The sequence below is a fragment of the Athene cunicularia genome (genome assembly GCF_003259725.1).
Source record: "Athene cunicularia isolate RWA chromosome 11 unlocalized genomic scaffold, athCun1 chr11_part1, whole genome shotgun sequence".
In the NCBI taxonomy this organism is placed as follows: Eukaryota; Metazoa; Chordata; class Aves; order Strigiformes; family Strigidae; genus Athene; species Athene cunicularia.
In genome coordinates, this window is record NW_020799113.1 from 19,832,134 (window position 1) to 19,850,507 (window position 18,374).

General features: G+C 53.2%; 1 protein-coding gene across 2 annotated transcripts in view; it reads right to left on the minus strand.

Annotated features, from left to right (window-relative positions):
* The window catches only part of CPNE2 (copine 2), a 53,541-nt gene extending 35,871 nt beyond the window's left edge, over positions 1-17,670 (minus strand). The window contains exons 1-2 of one of the 2 annotated variants that reach the window (XM_026856767.1): positions 17,506-17,670; positions 5,145-5,341 (exon numbers count right to left, since the gene is read on the minus strand). In XM_026856767.1, coding sequence (XP_026712568.1) covers positions 5,145-5,312 — 168 coding nt within the window. In that variant the 5' untranslated portion in view covers positions 5,313-5,341; positions 17,506-17,670. Of the gene's footprint in view, positions 1-5,144; positions 5,342-13,064; positions 13,167-17,505 lie in introns of those variants that run through there. The other variant, XM_026856766.1, reaches the window with a different exon arrangement.
* Positions 17,671-18,374: the final 704 nt, after the last annotated feature.

Here is an 18,374-nt window from a genome sequence, read left to right on the forward strand (position 1 = left end):
GAGACGAGACAGTGCAAGCAATGAAGATGGATTTCAGCTCCTTCCATGTTCTCTGAACTACTAGAAAGTCAGGGGCCAAGGATAACCAGACCCCTCACTCCCAGGCACCAGTTCGAAGGAGAAAACTTGAGGTCCCAGCTCCAGCTTTGCCCTGGAAGGGGTGGCCCAGGGAAGGGGAAGAAAAAAACCCAGCCAATGTGTCTTGAACTAACCCTTTGGAGTGATGGGGCTTCCTTCAACACCCAGATTACACTGAGTGTTTAATCTCCTGCCTATTGTCAGTGTGAAGCAGAACAAAATCACAAGCCCCAGCTGGTTGCTGCACATAGTCATCTTGCAAGTGACCATCATGTATGAGGCTTCTTTACACCACCTCCACCAGGAGACAAGCGTGCCATCAGCTCCTGCCTTCCCCTTCACCCCCAGCGCTTACATGTCTGCATTCCTGTAAAGATCAGAGGTGGCTTTGCCACACAAGAGCAGAAAAGCAGAAAGGTTTTTAAGATGTAACCAGGCTAATTATGGATATGTATTTGGATAAGAGTCTTGATTCTACAAATCAGGCACGAAACCAGGAAATCATCTCCAGAGACAGCCCTTGTGTTCAAGGAACGCAGACAGAGTCCTCCGGCATCCGAAGGGAGGTTGGCTAAAGACCTTCAGGCATTTCCAGCATGTGGAGATGCTTGATGCTCCAACACTGGGAGGTGCTGTCCCAAGCGCTGAGGAAAGCTCATGCTGAAGGTGCGAGGCTGGCCGGATGACTCAGGGCCACACAAAGGCAGCAGCATGGCTGAGTCATGTGTCCCTGCTCCCGGCATCACAGGCCAGGACTTTCATGGCTCCTGTGAGATGACGTCATCTGGCAGAACATTTAAACATCACCCATATTCATGTCACTTCTCGGCCTGTGTGGTTTATTGTCCCTTCCTCCCCCATCCCCTCTGAGGCTGATTCACAAAGGTTTTTTAATTCCTATTAAGTTCAGCGAGACAAAATAATTGTATTTGGGAACAAATGTGACAGCTAGAAAGAACAGAGAGCAGAAATCTTTCTGTTGGCATGAGCCAGTGCCACAGCCCCACCATCCAGCTCAGACACAGGCACCACCGCAGTGGGGGCTGGTCCTGGAGGAGGAGACCCACCTCCTAAACCAGGTCCGATGGCTGGGACGTGTCACTAACCCGGTGCAGAGGACACAGAGGTAGTGTGGTGGGATGGCTTCAGGCCATTGAGCTGCTGCTGTCCCCATCCATCCCCTACACTCAACTACGTTATTGAGGCCACCGCTTTCAGACGGGAAAGAGGCTCATCTTAGAGAAGGGGCACGTCTGTGTGGCCAAAATCCACGCAGGACAATGCCGGCACCCCTGGGCAGCTCTGAACCATGGTGGCATGAGCTACTAAAGGTATACCGAGTGTCCCATCCAGCCAGGCTCTGGCAGGAGATCCCCCCTCTCCTGGCCCTCCCCAGCATCCAGCCACAGCCCGGACCCACAGACCGCTACTGCCACATGTGGGTGCGGGGTGCCTGCGCCCCAGCTGTGCCCCCGCCGCGCCAGCTGACCAGGGCCATCTCCACGGCATGCAAGCACACCACACCACACCACGTGCTGGCTCGTGCAACACGCTAACCTCTGCTGAAGCCACAGCAGCCAAGCGCTGAGCAATCTGCCACTCAAGGCTGACATCCAGTGCCTATCGTGCCAGTTAAAAAGAAGCTAAAAATAACAGAGGAAAAGAAAAAAAAAAAACCAAAAACCATCATACATTTGTATTGTAAGAGAAGCTTTGAAATCAAAACTGCTGGACTGAGACATTACTGACAGAAAGATAAATTCCTGAAAAGTACAATCAGGTCAAAGAGATGACACCTATCAAGGCTGGAAAGCTCATTAAGTCCCAGCCAAGCTGATGAGCAAAGTTAACTGCAGACCATGGTAAGGTGAGGTTTGTCCCCACACCCTCCCCACTAACAGCAAGGAGATCAGATGCAGGACACCTTAGGTGATGCCCATTGATTCACCAGCTCCTTGGCCAAGTGCTCAAAGGCTGCCCATGTACCTGGAAAATGAGACCACCTAATTTCCCAGGCACCGGGACAACTTTTGTTTGGCTTACATGATTTAATGTAACCCTTCAGCTCCTCATTTTGTGCTGCACCCAACACCATCTCACCCCCATGCTCTGATTACTTTCTCCCTTCCAGAACAATTGAAAAGAGGTCTTATACTATCTACAACTGCAGTTATAAAATGAAGTCCACACTTTTTTCCCCAGTCATTTAATCCCAGATTCTTTTCCCCTGTAGCCAAAAGATTTTTTTCTTAGGCATGGAGCTAAATGCTCTTGCACAGACTCTGGATTCACACCAATTTTACCACAGACAGCACGTTGCCCAACTCAGACGACCACAGAAGGAGATGACAACTATAGCTTCTCCACGTGAGATGCTGAACAGTCAACAGAGAACCATGAAAACCATCTTCAGGAGTTCTTGGTCCACTCTGTGCACACCCTGACTGCAAAACCAGCAGCAGATCATCTGCCTGGGGAACCCACCCAAGTGAGACCACTTGCTGTTGCAGCAGCACTGCTAGTGATGACCAAGGTCATGCTGCTCAAAGCCAGTTCAGGCACCTCTGGATGAACCACGGCACCGGCAGCATGCACACACCCAGTCCCCATGCAGCATACCCCTGTGTCCCTTCCCGGCAAGAGGGGGATTTTCAAAGGAATACACATCCAGTTGGTGAGTATGCTGGGAAGCAAGCTTTTGGGATCAAGCCAACATTTTATTTATGCTACAAAACAATTCAGACAGCTGCTGAGGGCTCTTTTCCTCGTGCTCTGTTAGCCTGGTTAGCGGCAGCCTCGTCCTGCTGAAGTGGAGGGAATAACACACAAGGGCTCTTTGTGTGCTGCCTGCATCTTGGAAAGGATGGATTTATCTTGTGTTCACCTACTGCCAGGGATAGCAGAGCCATGGAAAGTCCTCCTGTCCTTAAAGAGCCTTTTATCAGGAGGGTCTTGCCCCGGAGTAAGCTTGTGTTGGAGTGTGTGGGGAAGCAGAGGAAATGAACGCAGCTCTCAGCTCCTTAGCGCATACAAGGAAAATAAAAACACGCGCTCCCAAACATGGGAGCATGCCAGTGTGCTCTGCTGAGCACAGTCTCAGTGCCCACAGCCCACAGGCATGCACATCTGCTGGGCGGAGGGTCCTGGTGTAGCAGGGATATCCAAAGCTGGCAAGAAGGATAGTCATGGGATCACAGTCTGGTTTGGGTTGAAAGGGAAGATCATCTAGTCCAACCCTCTGCCATGGGTGGGGACATCTGTCACTAGCCCAGGTTGCCCAAAGCCCTGTCCAACCTGGCCTTGAACCCTTCCAGGGATGGGGCAGCCAGCCACAACTTCTCTGGGCATCCTGTGCCAGGGTCTCACCACCCTCATCATGCATTTCTTCCTTATGTCCAGTCTAAACTTGCCCTCTTCCAGTTTAAAACTGTTGCCCATTGTTCTGTCACTGCAGGCCTTGGTAGAAAGTCTCTCTCCACCTTTCTTAGAAACCTCTCTTATGTATAGGAAGGCCACAGTGAGGTCTCCCCAGAGCCTTCCTTTCTCCAGCTGAACCCCCCCAACTCTCCCAGCCTGTCCTCACAGGGGGGTGCTCCAGCCCCCTGATCATCTTCGTGGCCTCCTCTGGACCTGCTTGACCAGGTCCGTATCCTTCTGGCATTGGGGACCCCAAAGCTGGACACAGCACTGCAGGGGGGTCTCACAAGAATGGAGCAGAGGGGGAGAATCCCCTCCCTTGCCCTGTTGACCACACTTCCCTTGATGCAGCCCAGGATACAGTTGGCTTTCTGGGCTGCGAGCACACATTGCCAGGTCATGTCACCCACCAGTATCCCAAGTCACCCCCTAGTATCCCAAGTCATTCTCCACAGGGCTGCTCTCCATCCATCCATCCATCCATCCATCCATCCATCCATCCATCCATCCATCCATCCATCCCCTAGTCTGTACAGGTACTGAGGATTGCCCTTGACCCAGGTGCAGGACCGTGCACTTGGCCTTGTTGAACCTCATGAGATTTGCACGGGCCCACTCCCTGCTGGCCACGGTCCCTGTGGATGGCACATATCAACTGCACCATTCAGCTTGGTGTCATCTGAAAACTTGCTGAGGGTTCACTTAATCCCACTGTCTATGTCATGATCCCTCCTCTCCTCTCTTCCTGTAGGAATCACTTTTCTCATTTGTAATGAGACAGCTTCTGAAACCAAGCAAATAACAAGACCATCTGCAGTTTCTTCTCAGGGCTTCCCAATATCAAACACGGCAGTTGAAGCACGTATTTGTGAGATTTCTGGTAAGGAGGAAAGACCAACGTCTGCAAAGAGTTCACTGGAGATTTGCCAGCTGATTGCTTTCTGTCTGCAACTGAACTGACCCAAACTCCGGTGCACCCAGCTCCCAGCAGTGTCCTTCCTCATCCCACAGCCCTGCGCTCTCCACAACCAGCCCATGAAATGCCCAGCTTAAGGACTGCTGACCTTGATATACCTCTTGAAGGAGGTGTTCAGAGCATGAGCTGCCCTGGATAGCGTTCTTCCACTGGACTGACCTGCCAGACCCTCATCCAGGCCTCCAGGAAGAGCCACTTTTCAAGCAAAACCCAAAGACCAGTTTCCTATGTAACTTGGGATCCAAGAACAAGCTTATCTTGACTCACCTAGAAACGCCCTGTTGCAAGCGAGATCTCACAACATCTGTCACATGGGATCAGCATTTCAGGCACCCACATCCGAAGCACCCCCAGCTTACAGCAGACTGAGAAAGGGCTGGGATGACTTTGAAGGTGGCAAGATCCTTTCACACCTGCCACGTGCCTTGCCAGAGGTTGGCATTTTGAGATGTGTGGTTAATTCTAACCCCCAGTGCAAAGCAGGAAGCACTGACAGAGGAAGGACCAGTTGCAAAACACACCAGCACCACGCACACAGCCTCGGAAGACTACAAGAGCTTTCACCTCTGATCAGGGAGGAACAAGGATCAGCCTTGTAGTGGAGCAAAGAGGGAGGAGACACCAGCACGGGCAAACCACAGGAGGAGAAAATCCACAGAACTTCAGGACTTACCTCCACCCACTTCCCATTGACTTCCATGAATAGGACGCAGAAGGGGTCGGATTTGGAAGTGACATCCCTGTCCAGAAGGTTTTGGCCGCAGACAGACAGCTCGACTCTGCAGACGCAGTACTGGGAGCCGATGGGCCCCACCGGTGTGGGAGTCACGGTGTACGCCATGGACTCCAGCAGCAGCAGCTCCAGGCAGTCTGTGGGACACGAGAATGGAGAGAAACCTCAGTGCAAGTGGGAAGACAGAAAATGCTCAGGCAGCCCGGTGGATTGGGCACAGACAGGGCGTCCACATCCAGACCCTCATGCTCTAAGTTACACTTAATAAGTGACAAGGCTTTCCTGGCTCTAAAGCATCTGCCCTGGCCAGTCACCATCCCCATGTGGCCACCACACCAGGCAGACCTCCTGAGTGGAAGCCCAGCAGAGCACCTGCAACCTGTCTTGGTTTTGCTCCATAAATAGAAGATTTTCAATGAAAGGTAGTATCTTCTGCTTACCCCCTGAGGGAGTGGAGGGTCCCCAACCTCTTCTTCCAGCATGCTGGGGGTTTTTGTGGGGAGGAGCTACACTTCTACACCATCTTTCAGCATGAAAACTTGCCAAGCCATGGACCTAAGTTATGAGGGCCAAACTTGAGCTCTGTCCCCCAAATTGTCATAGGGAAAGGGGCGAGACCATGAGGAAGAGTGGAGGGGAAGGCAGCTCCAAACCTGGTTCAGCCCCATCTCCACCCAATTCACCAGGCCAGCTGAAAGCAGTGGCTCTGGCAGCAATTAAAAAGCAACAACAGTTGGTTCACAGAAGAACAAGGCAAATGTGACAACCACTGCATGACCTGGTGCACAGGATGATTTACAGGGCCCTGACAAAACCCCCTTTGTCATAAGAACAGTTTACCAAAAGTCCACCTCCAAAGCCATTTTGCAGAGATAAATGTGTTTTATATCATGATTAGTGCAAAACCCTATCCCACATAACAGTTTTGCCTTCTGGTGTACAGTTTCCTCAGCAAAAACCACCAAAGGTCTTCAACAGAGAAGAGGAAAAGGGCGAAAAAAGAGAAGAAAAAGCATTTTCAGATTAATTTACACAAATAAACTTTTGCAGCTGGGCTTGCCAGTGGAGAGAGCCCTCTTTTCATCAGCTGCTTCAATACCTTTCTCCCTCTTTTTCTAGAGTGGTTCCTGGCTCACCCACTTTATCTGAAAAGCACTTCATCTGAAAGGCACAAGTATTTACAAGCACTTGCATGGCTGGGAGCTGGGCTGCTGCCCTTGCAGCTCAGCCTCTAAGCTGGGATAGGAATGGGGGACAGGGAGGGAGTGACCCCAGCAAGGATGGGGGAGAAGGAGCACTCAGCCCAGCTGCAATGAATACTGAGTGGAAAAGAGCTCCTGCTTCCAAAGCTCTAAGCCCTCCTCTCATACCTGCCAACATCTCTGCTTGGCACTAATTCACCAGAAAGAAGCCCAATTTTAACCCCCAACAGTAAATGCAGAGTCTTCATCACAGTCTGCTGCTCAGGGTCAGAGTGGTACAATGATTGCAGCCCCATAGGAACCCAAACACACCTCCAGAAGAAGAAAATCTCCATCCTTGGCTGCAGTACTGGGAGCCAGTGATGTGTACATCACCGAAACAGCACCCACATCCCTTCCCCAAGCACGGTTTCCCCTTGCCTAGATCAACCACATCTCATGCCGTCACTCCCCATCCACAGCAGCTCAACACCAAAATGGTGGCAGCGTGGCACCAAAATGGTGGCACGTGCGGGCAACCATCCATCTACCGTGACTTCAAGGAGAAACCCATGCAGAAGCAGAAGTCTTCATCCATCATGAAGCCCCTGTGGCCACTGGGGTGATGGCTCCAAAACACCCATCCCCACTGGAGCTACCTCTGCTCCTCTCAAGCCCATGTTGACAGATGCAGCTAAAACAAAGATTTTATTTATTTTTTTTCCTTAACGTGCAGATCATGTAATCGATGTCTTAAAATAGCCAGGCTTGTTCTATTTATGCTGCTGCCTGTCTGCTGCTCCCTCCAAAAAGCAAACACAGGGCAGCTGTGCTGGCGTGGACCTGGTCCTGCCAGAGCAGGGAGATCTGGGCTGGGTTTTTCCATCTCCCCTTCCCCCAAATCTCGGCACCGTCTCACAAAAAGAAGAGGCAGCAAATGACTCAGTGGAAAAAGCTTTTTCCCAGGGCTGGCAGACACAAAACATCCTCTCGGCGTGCTGCGCATCGTCCATGCTCCAGCCCCTGGGCTCAGCCTGCCATGCTCCCCGAGAAGCACATAGTCAAAATGGGAAGATGCTGCCACCCTCTTCCCCATCATCCCAGTGAAGATGATTTTTCCACTGAAGAGCTGCTGGTCCAGCCAGCCACTAGCAATGGAGATGCCAAAGAGATGGGCAGCTCTCCCAAATCATGGCTTGGGCTACTTGTCCCCACCAGCTCCAGTCCTGGTGTAAAACCCTGAGGAGCGCAACCATCCTGATTCTGCCAAAAAGTAATTAGTTCAAATGAAAAAGTCATTTTCCCAGCCAGGTTGGCTTCCAAACAACCCCACAGAAAAGACAATGCTCAGAGAGGTGACAGGAGCAGAAGGTGGTGATGCCACCAGGGCACCGCCATCTCTGTACGTGCCACTGTCTCTCATCCACACGCACTGTCCTGCCCCAGGAAACATCCCCGGGAGACACCTCATCCCCACCAGAAAATCACAGCCGCCCCTTCTGCCTCTGCGCCAGCACGGACCCAGCACCTTCCCCTGGGCCAGGCATGGACTTGGTCCGTGCAGCCACCACAGGTCCCCTGGCTCAGAGGCTTCACATCTGAGGCACCATCAGGCTTCAGCAAGGCAGCAGCATTTTAACCCCCCAGCAAATGCTTTAAATTCAGGGGGAGATTTGAGCTGGCACCAAAAGAACCAGCTCTTCATCATCTGTATTCCAGTCTCTCCTTGTTTTTTTGTTCTCCTCTCCCCGCATTCGCCACCCTGAACGCCGCCCTGCAACTCGCTCAGCATCTGCGGCCAAATATTCTCCTGATGTACAATCCCAGCTGCCGGCTTTGTGCCGATCACGTGGACACGTGTTCTCCTGCCGAAACACGGCCAGGCTACCAATGAGAGGTCTTGGAGACAAGCATGAGGGTCCGATTGCCCCACGGTTCCAACGGCCATCGGCCACAGCAGATGCCTGAAGAGGCATCACAAGAGCAGGATCAGGGTGGATGGACACAGCCCCCAAATCTTTTCTGGGCTACAGCTTCCAGGACCTCCTGAGCCAGATGCATCTTTGTCCTTTGTAACCTTCAAGTGCTTTTGCCTCCATGACTTGGCCACCTCTGAGGCACTCTGTGTCCACAATGTCCCACAGGGAGGGGTTTTGCTGGCTGGGAGGTTCACACAAGCCCCAGGGCCAACCAGAATATCTGAGATGAGCATCTGGGAGCCCCAGAGCAATGCACACAGATGTTCTCTTTATCTTCCTCCTCACCCCATGGACCCCACAATTTCTACAGGATATCCCCAAAGCACAGTGCAGAAGGGCCAGCTGGAAGCCCTGGGATCTTTTATTCTCTCTTATCTGAAAGAGGAGGAGGAGAAGGCGTTATCTGTTTTGCAAACTAGCTTCTGCCCTGGGAGGTTCCCCTTTCCTCCACAGAAGCCCCACGAGAAGCAGTCGCCTGGGACATGCTAAGGCCCCATTTTATGCATTAACAGGAAAAAAAAGAGGGAAAAAATAAGCCATGTCACTGTGCTTTAAGTGAAACATTTTGAGGGCTTTTTAAAATATTAATAGTGTTGTCAAACTTCAGAGATCTCCTCTCCCTAAAGAAATCAGATTTATTTTCACAGGGAATACCAGGCATATTTTAAATAGCCCCGTATCAATATCCACCAGTGACTGGTGCAAAGTTCCTCTGTGTCCCTCCTGGGGATGTCCCTCCACTTCTTTGGGATGATCCATGAGTTCTGTAATACCCCACAGAAGTCACCCGTGACTCAGTTTACCCACTTGGGCTGCCCCACTGCAAACTACTGCAATTGTAGAAGCAAATTTCCTTTCTGGAAGGGGAAAATGAGAGAGATGAGTATCAAACAGGTAAATCCGGGTCCCTATAAAGCAGATTTCTGAGCTTACAAGCAGCAGAGACACAGTGGGAGAGCAGCAGTACCCAAAGGACAGTGAAGAGCAGGTGAAAACGGGTTTTCAGAAGATTGAAGCAAAGGAAAGGAGCAGGAGGACATAGAAACCGGTTGCCTGGAGCAGCAGAAAAGCTGAAAGGCAGCACACATGGAGCTGGATACACCAGGAAAAGCCAGGATGTGCTGTGATGGATGCCTGACGCAGCTCCCTGCACTGGCCGCTTTGCTCCCTCCTGTCAACAGATACAGTAATCTCCAGAATTATTTTTCAAAGCAAAAATGTTTGCCTTTCAGTCTCGCCTAGGCAACATGGTGGATTGACCAGCCTGCACCTGGTCTTAATAACAGCCTCGTTACCTTCTGAATGCACGTGCAATTAGTCATGTACACAGCACCCTGCTGCTGGTTCCCTCCTCAGCAAATGCCTCTGCCACTGGCGGGCAGGCTGGGGGAGGTGGCAAGGGGATGCTTCCACATGAAAACTCCCTGCAAGGATGTACCTTGGGTACCCACTACCATCAGAGGACCTTCACCTCTCCTGTGAGGCAGGGAAAGGCTGAAAACTGCCTCAGCATCCCAGCGTGAACGGCAGGGCTGGGACTGATCTCAAATTCTCCCAAATTCCCAGAGATTTTGGGGTAGACCCGGCAGAGGGGAATGCCCAGGCTGAGCTCTGGTTTCCAGGCTGCCGCACTGTGAGCAAGTCCCACAGCCCTGCCCAATGATAGGAGCCAAGGGGACTGTAGCAAGATATTTTGGGGGCCTGATACAGCAGGAAAGAGGGTTTCAGAACAAAATAATTAACTAATTTCCCCAGTGAACTCTTCCTGATGGAAACCGTGCCTACTGATGCTTCAATGGGTAATGCTGCTCATGCTGACAGCTAGCTTTCTCACACTGGTGTTGTGAAATCCCGTCCCAAGTGAGGCGTGACAGCAGCTGCTTCTTCGTTTTGTCACCCACAATGCCCATCTTCTCTCAGACTTCTGCTGTCCCCAGAAAAGTCCCCAAACCTTGGCACGGTTTGGTGGGGGCATAGGCAGCACCCTCCTTGCCAAAACCTCAAGCCAACCAGTACATGAGCAGCACCCAGGCAAGCTTCTCTGGCAGGTGATGATCAGCACAGTCACTTAGGGTGACCTGGGAGTCACAAATCGCAGGAAAACCTCAAGACAAACCCCGCGGCACCAGAGCTGGCCACCCAAAGTGTCTTCACATTTCAGCCCCTCCAGAAAGGGGGTACCTGTACACCATGCAGGATTTCAAACAGGCCGCACCATCCTCTCCCCCAGCTCCCAGGAAACCCATGGCAATCAGCCCTGCAGCAATTAAGTGTTAGGTCAGATTGATCCCAGCATCCCAGGCCCAGCATGGGGCAGGAGGAAACACCAGGATCCCACCCTGACCATGCAGGGAGAGTTTCACCCAGCAAGAGACCTGCCTCCAGAAAGCAACCAGAGGGATAATGGGGACATGACCCACATCCAAGCATTGATATATCTGGGGTCATAACTTTGAAGAAAGAAGCACTTTCCATGGAAGTGCCAGTCAGAGAGGGACCTGGGGGGGTTGATTGACAGCTGGCTGAACAGGAGCCAGCAGTGTGCCCAGGTGGCCAAAAAGGCCAATGGCATCCTGGCTTGTGTAAGCAATAGCGTGGCCAGCAGGGACAGGGAAGGGATCTTACCCCTGTACTCGGCACTGGTGAGGCTGCACCTCGATTCCTGGGTTCAGTTTTGGGCCCCTCACTACAAAAAGGACATTGAATGACTCAAGCGTGTCCAGAGAAGGGCAACAGAGCTGGTGCAGGGTCTGGAGCACAGGTCTGATGGGGAGCGGCTGAGGGAACTGGGGGGGTTTAGTCTGGAGGAAAGGAGGCTGAGGGGAGACCTCCTGGCCCTCTACAGCTCCCTGACAGGAGGGTGCAGAGAGGGGGGATGAGTCTCTTGAACCAAGGAACCAGCGCCAGGACAAGAGGGAATGGCCTCAAGCTGCCCAGGGCAGGGTCAGACTGGCTCTGAGGAAGGATTTCTGTGCAGAAGGGGCTGTTGGGCGTTGGAATGGGCTGCCCAGGGCAGGGAGGGAGTCCCCATCCCTGGAGGGGTTGAAGAGTCGGGCTGAGCCAGCGCTGAGGGATCTGGTGGAGTTGGGAACAGTCAGGGTGAGGGTCATGGTTGGACTGGAGGAGCTTCAAGGTCTTTTCCAACCAAGACGATTCTGTGATTCTGTGAAATGCTTGTTGCTCCCTCTGCAGCCTCGGGACACACACCTCCAACCTGGGGATTTGGAAGCCCCATCCAGCTTCTCCAGCTTGATGCAGGAGGAAAGATCACTGCTTCCCAGCCTGAGAAGAGCAACAGGTGAAAGGGAAGGCACAGCAGCCATAAAAACTCCTGGGGACCTCACAGCAGTCCCTGTCCCGGGGAGCCCCTGGGGGAAGCTGCCTTTGCTCCCTGCTCATGGCCAGAGGGGACACTGCAGCCCTGCCTCTGGACTGCTACTTGCAAGGAGCTCCACGGTGCAAGGAGAGGAGCCACAATGCCACCTGTCCCACACATGGGTGCTGCTGTCAGTTGGCCCGGGGACACTCTTTAGAAGCCACAGGACTAGAGCATCCCTTGACCAACTGCCATTTCCCAGGGCATCCTGTGGGATGTGCAGGGACATGTCTCCATCCACATGAAGGTGCTGGAACATCAGCTTCCCTGGTGCCCTGTTGAGTTGGGACACTGGCAGGTACCATAAAAGCATAATACCACTGTAATCACGTTAACAGGTCCGGCACATAAGACCCTCAAGGGGATTAGAAGACATCATTATTTACGGTCCACCACACTGGCAGAGCTCCTCTGCTGCTTGTACATCACCACCAACAGCACTGCTCCACCTCAGCTGTGGCACGGGGGCCTCTCTGTGCTGCCTGTAACACCCAGGGGTTGTCAGCACCATCCACTGCTCTCAGTTTAAAAACATCACCACCTGAAAAGCAACTCCAAAGCACCTCCCCTGCCCAGCCCAGAGCTGAGGCAGCTGCTTCAGAAGTCAAGCACAAACCCACCACCTCCAGCTGCTCCTGTGCCATCTCCATGTGCAGCACAGCAGCTGCCGGACTCTCGGAGGGAGTGACACCAGTGAAGAAGCCAGTTCATGATGAAGGACCCGCAGAGTGAAAGGGACACTCACAGTCCCATCCTGCCCTGCACCCCCCTCTCCTACCACAGCCCTGCTTCCTGTACCACCATGCAGTGCCAGCAAGAGTCCCTGAAGGTCCCCCCACATCCCCCCGTGGTACCACCCAAACCTGCTTCCCCCATCCAAGCAGAAACTGGAGAGCCCTGGGGCTGCTCTGCCCCAAGAAGCTGCCTTGTAGCTGTCCCCAGGGATGAGGGTGCTGGGAAAGGCAAGTGGTCCCGTACCTGTGCCCCTCCAGGGCGGAGGCTGGTCCCCCCACAACTGTAGAGACATGGCCCCTGCCCAGTCACTGCTCCAGGACCAGAGGACGAGACCCACATCCTTGCAGAGGGGCTCACACCCGCAGAGAGACTGAAACTGGAATCTTAGTAAGCCAGGGATGTGAGAGTAAAACCACACATGCTTCCAGCGTGCAGGCATCCTCGATCACCAGCTGGCTGGCACTGACCTCGGGCAGAGCCTGCCCGGGCACTGGGGCAGCAAAGGGAAACAGGATTCCTTCTCAAACTCTCTCTGGGTGAAGTCTGAAAATGTCATGACACTCTCCGCAAAAAATCTAAAACGACTTACCGGCGGAAAACCACAGCCCCAAAGAGCCAGAGAGCTGAATGCTCCAGAGAGGACAGGGCCCACAACCTCCCAGCGGCAAAGGTGTTTCCGCAGTTCTCACCCGGCGGAAAGCCAAGGGCTCCAGCCTGGCAAACGAAAGCAAAACTCACTTCTCCACACCCAGCGGTGACGCGCGGAGGGACGCAGCACCATTGCTGGTGGGGTCTGGAGGCGCTGCAGCAACGGCGTGTTTCGGGGTAGTGCTCAGAAAATCAGAAAGTGGGGAAAAAAAAAACAAACCCCAAACAACAAAAAGAGTATTTCCTCTAAACCTGAGAGAAAATAGACAGGCTCTGACGGCTGCCACCAGACAACTGCACCACGGGTGCCTCTGCAGGAGGCAGAGCCCAGCCTTGTTGCATCCCCTGCACTCGCTGCATGCTCTGTGCTCGCCACATGCCCTGTGCATTCCCTGTACTTGCTGCACACGCTGCACTCACCGCATGCCCTGTGCATCCCCTGCACTTGCTGCATCCCTGACACTCACTGCATGCCCCGCGCTCACCGCACGCCCTGTGCCCACGGCATGCCCTGCTTGCAAATCCACATGTGATCTCCAGAGCAGCAGCACCACTGCACTTGCTGCTCAGCAATGTGGGACGAGGGGCAGGGGCAGCCTCCCCCATTACAGACATGCAGCCATGGCCGAGCCACCACCCGACCCCACTCCAGCCTCCACTTCTTTGGCTCAGATTTGCTGAGAAGACTACACGTTTTCGCTTGACTACAGGCTTCCTCTGGGGCTCAAGTTAGGGAAATCTGTGATTTAGGGCAGAAAACATCACGATGTCACTGTGAATCCTGGTGATCACATCAAGCCCTTTACACAACAGTCCTACAAAGCAGACCCAAGGAAAGGGTTTACGTGCCAGCTCTGTCCCTGGGGCACTCACAGACTGCCAGGACGGTCGCATCCCCTCCCCACACCGGATCAGAAAACGACGTTGCCTGTTGACCGCAGGCAAATGCCAAACACGAACCTTTTTCCCTCCCTGTGGCAGTGATGCTCACGTCGGACACGTGCTCCGGGTGGGACAAACGAGCAAACCAGGAGACACAGGGAGGGAGGACTTTGGACAGATTTCCACTTCCAGCCCCTGCATTAAAACTTTCCCACCTGATACTACAGCAGCCATACAAGAGCTGGGCCTGATAAGGTGGGGCGTATCTGTTTCAACAACCAGATTTGGAGGAAAAAGTTGACTTCATTAAAGCCCTGTGAGGAAAGCGGCTGGGCTGTAACAGACCCACAGCAAACGGGGACCCTCGCAGGTGCAGAGGGAACCTCCGGCATTTTAAGTATATTTAATGTGTACTGGGTGTTTAACTTACTAAAGGCTTTTCTAAGTTACTCAAAACAAAATGCTGGCTTTCTGAATTTTAATTAAATTCCTATTTCCAGCCAACACCATATATCACACATGAGAGAGAAAGAAAAAAAATTATCACTTAAGTGATGAGAGATGTCTTTAACCGCTTTCTAACAGCCACATGCCAAAATTACAACCATGCCAGCCAGAAAGGCCCAACAGCAGACAGGACTGCAGGTCCCTCCATCCCATGCACCATTTCATTGCCATAGCAGCCAGAACCCTTCCCCTAATAAGATAAATATTAATTAATGGGCAGTTATGTGCAATGCTCATTCACACTGGCACGCCGACACCAGGGCACAAAGAGCACTGCTGATGCCCCTGTGGGCTGGAGCCCACCATCCCCCTGGACTCTCTTCACTACAACCCAAGCTTTTCTAGAGAATTTTATTTTATTGCCCTGCTTTGCAGCAGAGAGATGCTGCCACTTGATGTGTGGAGCTTCACCCTGAGATGGATTTGTATGCCAGTGATACAAAAAATGCGGCGGTTTATAATGAAAATTATGTCTGATAAATTCTCAACCCTTTCCCAACAGCTTTAGACACTGCTCGAGGGGTATAAAACTCGGTTTAAATGGTTGCACAGCACTGGACTCGCTGTTGAATGGCAAAACTTGTGTTTCCAGCCTGTCTCATTTTTAAAATCAGCTTCACGTCGGCTGATGTTTCTTCCTAAATCCTCAGCTTCCGGAATCACGTGATGATGGAAAATCCAGGGCCAGGGGAAAGGTGACTATTTTAGATGTGAGTTTTTTCCTGCTGGCAACAGGCAGAAAATCTGACAGGACCCAAACCCAAAGCCTCAGCAGAAGCAGCAGACAAATAAGAAGTGGAGTTTTTCTTGCTGAATACTATACTTGTTTGTTTTTCTGATATTTTAACAAATTGTTGTGATCTCCAAATCCACCTGAGTTCCCAGGAATTACTTTTTTCCCTGCTTCTGTGATCCAAACAAGTAACCTCGCAAAGCCAGCAGCCAGGAAACCAAGCCAAAACAGCAAAAAGTGATGACCCAGGTCCCTCAACAAATATTTTACAGAGGTTTAAAAGACAAACTTTAAGATTTTGGGGAGGAAAAGTGTTCAATTATTTTTTTTTCATGCTGTTTTGTGGTTTTGCATCCTGCCAGGAGCACCATTTCAAATGCCTGGCTACTCCAACGCTCCAGAAAATTTACGTTTTCTTCTCCTTTCCCCCCACCCTGCCTCTGAACACAAGCCAAGGCTCTCACATAAAGAGTTCCTTATGAGAGCTGGCAACCCTGAACCAGGACAGGAGACTGCAAGCGTTGATTTTTCATCAATTAACCGGGTATTACGTTCTCGGCACACCGACAGCTCCTGGAGAACAATCCCTGATTTATGGTGGTGCAAGCAACTCTGGCCAGCTTTCCCGGGCAGAGGTTTCCACTGAAGTCAGTGGGAAACTCTTTCCACCGGGTGTAACGGGAGCAGGAGAAGAAGTTATTCCTCCCAGACTCTTCACACACCATGCTGAGACTGTTCAAAGGCAAACAAAGCCAATGCAACTCCAGTGTACAACTGGGCAGACTGGTAAATCATGGGGCAGCTAGCGGCCACTCCAGGACCCCATAACCCCACTGTTGTGTGGTGAGGGAGGAGGATTGCTGGAAGATGAGCAGACATGAGGACTGCTAGGGGCTGCACGGCTGATATAGCCCCCTCAGGGCACAGAGCATCTTCACCCACAGTTCAGCTCTGGCAGCCGAACCCGAAGAGGATTTTTCTGCACTGGAAACCCCAGCGCACAGGGCCCGTGCCCCCCTCCTCCAGCACAGACTGGCCAGGCACTGGGGTCCCTTGCCCCTGGCAAGCAAAACCTTTACAATCTGCAGCAGCTTGCCAGCAACTGGCACAGGGTCCCCTCGTGTCCACCAGCACAGACCGCAGGAGCAGGGGTGTCCCCAGGGCAAGACGCGCTAATGCAGCCCTGGATTATCTCATCTCTCTTGAGATCGAGCTCAGAAAGGCAGCGTGGAGGGAGAAGCATCACAGCCAGCAGCTCGAATACTAGCAGTTGTACCACCCTGCCCACCCCAACGCCACCACAGTGAGATGTCTGCAACCCATTCAAGAGACACAAACCATGGCCCCGACAGAGCAGGGCCTGGGAACAGGGGGGCACACACCCAGGGTGCCAGCAGAGGGGGGGCTCCTGGCAAACCCTGGCCCCAGGGTGGTGAGGGATGTCAGGCTTTTGGAGAGCAGCTCCAGGACTATTTGTCTACCCAAGGCAAATGCTTGGGGCTGCCTACACCACAGGTAGGGGCAATTCTGGGGACACCTGGAAGCCTCATCAGGTATTTTCCCTCCACATTATCCCAGCTGGGATGCTCCAGAGGCAACAGCAGAGAAACAAAAATGAACATCACCAGATAACATATGTCCCAGGCTATCACACAGCTGTAACCAAAGCAAATGCAGCATTTTCCCAAGGCTACTCCAGGAAAACATCCTCCAACTGACTCAGTTCTTCAAAACAAATCCTTTCCACATGCCCTGAGCTTTTCTTCCCAGCCTTCCTCCTCTCATTGCTCTGCTCCCTGCCCCTAACGGGCTATAATTGGATGCAATTTCTGGCCCATAATAGAACATTTTCTGACCCCAGAAATGCGCACGCTGGCATGAAAGCCCCCGATACCTGGCGGCGGCAGGGAGCAGTATCAGAACTGAGCACCCCCGTGCTGTGCTTGCACTGGCCTGATCCTGACCAGCTTCTCCAGCAAGGTTCAAGTGCATCTCCAGGTGGCTTCAAACCTGGGACTTGAGGTTCACAGGGATCCTCCTAGTTCCTTCCTGCGAAGCAGCTCAGGCTCTCAGGGAGTCAGCAGCAGAGACCCAGCCCTCTGGAGATGTTTCTGCCACTGGAGCTCTGCTCTCAACTCACCTCTCTATCTCCTGTTCCACCCTCCTTGCGGTGACCAGCTCCGAAGGGTGTGTTTGCCCAGCACATCCTCCAGCCCCACTGGCTCTAATCCAGCTGCTCGCCTAAATTAGGGTTACTCACCGGGAGGTTTATTGCATCAGGTCCTTTGGCTGGTGGAGCTGACGGGAAAACACCTCCCCGCCTGCCACTCCAGGCACCCTCATGCTGCCGAGTGAAACGCTCTGCTTGCAGCTATCCCAGAGAACGAGGCATCTCGCTGGGCGCATAGGAGAGAGGGGGAGTCCAGCCTAAACCCTCTTGGTCACCCCTAAAAGCGCTGCGTGATGAATAGCATCACCAGCCAGAGCAGCTGCAAGCGGCTCCCAAAGACGCACTTCTGCACTTGCCCAGCCTTCAGGTCGCCAGACTCGACACCCCAACCCCGCGACTCGATGTCGGAGGAGAAGGAGAGGCGCTTGTGGCAGCTGCTAGAAATATCCCCCCCCCCGAAAACGTCCCCAGCCTTGGGGAGCGAAGCCACCAGGCCCCGGAGTTCGCTCGGGGGGGTCGCGCGTCCGGCTGGCATCGTTAGGAGCGGATGCAGATGCAGGGAGAGAGGGGACGGGCGGGAGAACTTTTACACGGTGTAGGAACGGAGGGGTCTGGCCTGGGGGAGTGTAAAGTGATGGGGGGGGGTCAGTCCCCGGGGATGGAGCGTCTGTCCCGGGGAGCGGGGCTCGGTCCCAGGGAAAGGAGGGGCTGTTCAGGGGGAGGGAGGGTCTCTCCGGGCGGATGGAGGGTCTGTCCCCGGGGACGGAGGGCAGAAGGGACACCACCACCACCCCCCCCGGGACGAGCCAGTGGGACACCGGGGGCTGACACCGGGGTTATGCCAGTGCGACCCTCCCGCCGGGATATCCGGGGCCACCGCCGGTGCCTCCCCCGCGGCTCTCACCACCCACCCGACCCACGGGGAGCGATCCCGCCCGGGGACTGCCTCAGCCACCCCT